This window comes from Sinocyclocheilus anshuiensis, unplaced genomic scaffold (assembly GCF_001515605.1).
Source record: "Sinocyclocheilus anshuiensis isolate Anshui unplaced genomic scaffold, SAMN03320099.WGS_v1.1 scaffold272, whole genome shotgun sequence".
NCBI lineage: Eukaryota > Metazoa > Chordata > Actinopteri > Cypriniformes > Cyprinidae > Sinocyclocheilus > Sinocyclocheilus anshuiensis.
In genome coordinates, this window is record NW_015554117.1 from 1,617,639 (window position 1) to 1,622,741 (window position 5,103).

General features: G+C 33.6%; 1 protein-coding gene across 1 annotated transcript in view; it reads right to left on the minus strand.

The window, feature by feature from the left end:
- Positions 1 to 5,103, minus strand: part of LOC107669866 (metabotropic glutamate receptor 5-like) — a 59,423-nt gene that overhangs the window by 5,395 nt on the left and 48,925 nt on the right. Inside the window, exons 4-6 of the mRNA XM_016462291.1 lie at positions 4,035 to 4,270; positions 2,089 to 2,335; positions 1,736 to 1,904 (exon numbers count right to left, since the gene is read on the minus strand). Coding sequence (XP_016317777.1) covers positions 1,736 to 1,904; positions 2,089 to 2,335; positions 4,035 to 4,270 — 652 coding nt within the window. The remainder of the gene's footprint in view (positions 1 to 1,735; positions 1,905 to 2,088; positions 2,336 to 4,034; positions 4,271 to 5,103) is intronic.

The following is a 5,103-nucleotide window of genomic DNA, read 5'->3' on the forward strand; positions in this document are numbered from 1 at the left end:
TTAACAGTAGGAAATTTACAAAATATCTTCATGGAACATGATCTTTACTTAATATCCTAATGAATTTTGGCATAATAGAAAAATCGATCATTTTGACCCATACAATGTATTTTTGGCTATTGCTACAAATATACCCCAGACTGGTTTTGTGCTCCAGGGTCACATATATGCTCTACATTCATGGAAAAGTAGATAAATTATGCATAAAACACTTACTGTAAAAATTTGCAAAAGACAAAAACCACAAGTTTTTTTCTAAAATATTATAAATATTATATAAATTATACTATATTGCATAATTTTAATTAAAAGATTAAATATTTCAGAAAATAAATAAATATATTAAATAAATATTAAGCAAATATAAACATTAGATTTACTTTTATATCATGTTTTAACTTAATTCAATTAACTTATTTTTATTCGTAGGTTTTGCCTATGATTCACCAGATGATAATAGTGAGTCAATTCATGCTTTACAGTTACAGTGATATTCCAAGTCATGGAAAAGTGGATACATTATGTATAAAATATTTACTATAAAAATCTGTAGAAATTATTTCCTTATAATATTTGGAATATATAACTTATAATATAATACTTATAATATTTTAGAAAATCTAAATATTTCTTTTTTGTAGTAAATACTTATGTAGTAAATATAAATATTATATTTACTTTTAGAATGTTTATTTACTTTAAAAATAGGTTTTTAATATTGTAAGTATATTGTAAATAATATTGCATTGTATAATATTGTAAATTATATTATATTGGATAACATGAATTAAAAGAAGAGTCATTTGATAATAATAATAATAATATAAATAAAAATAGTATCTATAATAAATATTTATGTAGTAAATATAAAAGTTAGATGTTATTTTATTTTATGTTTTATAGTATTTTTAAACTTCTTTTGTTGTTGACATCAAACAACAACAACAACAAAAAGTGGTTCTTAACTAGTGGTTCTTAAATGCACTGCATTGCACCAATGTCAACATTTATGGGTTGTATAAAAGGCCCTCGTCCTAAAAAACAATGAATAAAACTACACAAGGTAAAGAAAATATTCCAGATCCAGATTACATTAAATACAGGTCCACATGCAACAAAGATAAATGTGTTTTGTGCAGTGAAAAACTGGAAAGCATGAAGCATTAAACCATCAAAATTCATTTTGAAATCAAATGGCGCTTTTCCAAAACTTTTTGGTTGTTAAAAAAAGGTGCACTCGTTCAAAACGGTTGCGTTCGATCCTTCGCTGGCTGTGCTGATTTAAATCTAGCGGTTCTGTTGTGTTTGTGTCGCAAGTTCAGTGTCGCAGGTAGTGATGATTCTCTCCGGCCAATCCGTGATCAGCAGAGTTTACACGTCACATTTTGGTAACGGTACGGTTCACTTGGAACCCCAACCGAGGTGGTACTAAAAAAAGTACCAGGTACCAGGTACTGTACCCAGTGGAAAACCCCCAAAAAGTGAACCGTACCGAGCCGTACCATGCAGTGGAAAAGCGCCAAAGAGTCATGCTAATAATTTTACTTCTTGTTTGGCCTTTGCAGTCATCACTTGATTTTCAGTGTAAAATGTGTCCTGAAGCAAAACCAGTTGAATCCAGTTGGATTTTACTTGTTAATCCAATATATTTATCAACAAAAACACACAATTATTGAGCATTATTAAACACTACACAGCACTATGGGGGTTAATAAGCAGCTCGCCGTCTCCTGACCTTGATTTGACCTTTATCGCAGGGTTCACTGCACACTGATTTAATAATGTCATCTTTGTTGGGCCAGATCTCGTCGTCATCGATCTGCAGTCCGCTGTTGTCCCAGCTGCCCACGTTCGTGTAGTCGAAATAATCTTTCCCCATCTTCTTAAAGTTCATGATCACGTAACTACGAACACAGTTAGTAGTATCGATTTAGTGCACTGAAATGAAGATGAATGGAAATGAAGGGTGGATTCATCAGTCTAACTGATGCATTGATCCATTCATTGACTAAGTGACTGTTTGATTGATTGATTGGCAGATTGATTATCTTATTTATTGGATTGGATTAGATTGGATTGGTCTGGTACCTCCCAGGAGAATCGCCGTTCTCGTCAAAATAAATGTTTTCCCCGGACACTCCAGAGAAGTTGGTCTTCATGAGGAACTCGAGGAGCTTTGCACCGTCGATGGGCCGCATGGCATCACACAGTCCTACCATACCGGGACACAGAGCTTTCTGCATGTTGTGGAGGCCGTAGGCCATGCTGTAGATGGCATTAATCACGAAGCCCATTTTGGTGTCCTGCGCGTACTGCTGCCGCAGAGAATCCCGCTCTGAGAGAGGAGGAGGAGAATGGGGTTAATGACAGATAACTCGTCTGTTCCTGCTCGTATCCTGTAGGCAGGTCAATGATGAAGTGTGCTAATTTGCTTATGCTCTGTGAAAATGCCAAGTTCTATCATGAATTTCTAGATGGTGCAGGCTGGGTTGTTAACGCAAACTGATGTATTCACAGCGTTAAACTATTTGGCACAAGCTGATTGGTTCATGTTGCTTGCGCAGCCAATGAGCTTGCTGCTTTACATTTAAATGGCTTCTCGAGTTCCTCTGAAACCCTCCACCTTCCCCAGCTCCACCTGTATAGATCTGCTATGGGTTATAATGTGACCCTGGAGCACAAAAGCAGTCTTAAGTCACTGGGGTATATTTGTAGCAATAGCCAAAAAAACATTGTATGGGTCAAAATTACCGATTTTTCTTTTATGCCAAAAATCATTAGGATATTTTGTAAAGATCATGTTCCATGAAGATATTTTGTAAATTTCCTACCGTAAATATATCAAAACTTAATTTTTGATTAGTAATATGCATTACTAAGAACTTCATTTGGACAACTTTAAAGGCAATTTTCTCAGTATTTTGATTTTTTTGCAGCCTCTAATTCCAGATTTTCAAATAGTTGTATCTCGGCCCAAAATTGTTCTATCCTAACAAACCATACATCAACGGAAAGCTTATTTATTCAGCTTTCAGATTATCTATAAATCACAGTTTCAAAAAATTGACCCTTATGACTGCTTTTGTGGTCCAGGGTCACATATATGCTATTTGTGCAGCAGCAGCATGTCTTAAATACTCACAGCACCGTATCGGCAAATGTATTGTCAGTAGCAAGTTCATGTACTTGCTCTGCAGCAGCAGCAGCAAACATCTACAACAACAGCAATAACCAACAGCAGCAGCAATTCAGCAGCCAAGACCAAATACATTAACATTGTCATATCCATAACCATGCTAAAATCTTCCGAGAGTTGTCATGATAGAACTGATTTCGTGTGGTGGAGAGACCCATATTTCCATCTCCGCCGAGTGAGAGGCTCTTATGCTTATGCAAAGGCATTTTATTGCTCATAATTTTATAACTTCGATAGCTGATTCATTCATGCTATCAAATAGATTCTACTGTTCTTGAAAAAGCTAAACGTTTGTGTCAAAACTCAAGTATTAGACTGTGTTGGTGATTATGAACTGCACTTGAAAGTCTTGTTTTCACAGCAAATTTGATTTCATTCAGAAGTGTCTGATCCCCTCGGCACGCTCTGATTGAAAATTTCGGTTTTGAACTGACATTAAAGCAACATCTCTATCCAAACTGTTGCTCTCTGTCTGTCTGCTCATGCGGGTTTATATGCAAACAGTTTTGATTCCTGTTTCAGAGGTCGTTCTTTTCTTTTCGTCTTTGTTTTTTTTTTTTTTAAATGGGACCATTTGAAAAAGTTTCTTTGAACTCAAGCAGAAGCTCAGATAAATGGAGCTAATGAAAGACAGCGAGAGTAATGGAAGGTGTGATATCGGAAGAAGAAGTCTGGATGAAAGAACGCAATCATGTGTTTCTGTCTGCGAGAGAGAGGATTTGCTTTTCTTTGACTACTGTTCTCCTTCTCAAACTGCTAAACGTCATCGTGGGAGCACATGAGAACACAAACGGAGACTTCAGACACGTTTAATTGTTTTACCGCTGTGGTCACTTACTCCCGCAGGTGCGGTTGTATTTGTTGTTCTCCTGCGGGTGTCCCTTCAGCCGGCAGTGGAAGCGGTGCTGCCAGAACTCGGGGAACCAGGGGTTTCTCAGGTTGTTTTCGGGACGTAGTTTCAGGTAATAATCGTCAAACCACTTCACGTCTGGGGACTGCAGCTTTATGGTGATGCCGCCGGCAGCCTCGCGCACGTACCCGTCAGTGACGTCGTAACGGTCCGCCCAGCCATCACTGTGAGGAAGAGAACGAATCAGTGTGCGAAGTCATAAGGCAGCATCACATGCATCCTTTGTAGAAAACCACAGCATGCATTGCAACAAAATCAGTGGGAAAAATCCATCCAAGATGACAAATAAAATAAAAAAAATTCATTATTATATATTATATGAATGTGTATAATGATAAACAAAAATAAAACAAATATCATAACTCCAAAGCTAATTAAAATAAAATAAATAATCAATATAAAATATAATAATATTAATAACAATTTAATAATAACTTCAATAATAATAATAATAATAATAATAATAATAATTAATAATAGTTTCAATAATAACAATTATATTATTTTGTTTAAAAATATATTAAATTAATTGTTAATGTTAATTTTTAAAATAAATGGTATATATATTATTAAAATATACATAAATATATGATCCAAAACTAACTAAAATAAAATAAAAATACAATAAAAATAAATAATAATAATATAGTAAAATAAATAAACAACATAAAATACAATAATATTAATAATAATAATTTCAGTAATAATAAAGACATACATTATTATGTTTAGAAATATATATAATTAATTTTGTTATTATTAATTTCTAATATTGCAACAATATCAGTAGGAAACATCCTTCCAACATGACAGATAAAGTGAAAAATGTTGATTATCAATGCACTTATAAATTATTCAGTGAAAGGAAGCTAAAATACATTTTCTTGACTCCAAAAATAATTTAAATAAAATAAAAATGATTTCAAATTAATCATAAATAATAATATAATAAAAACTAAATAAATAAATTCATATAATAATAAACAACAAATAAAAC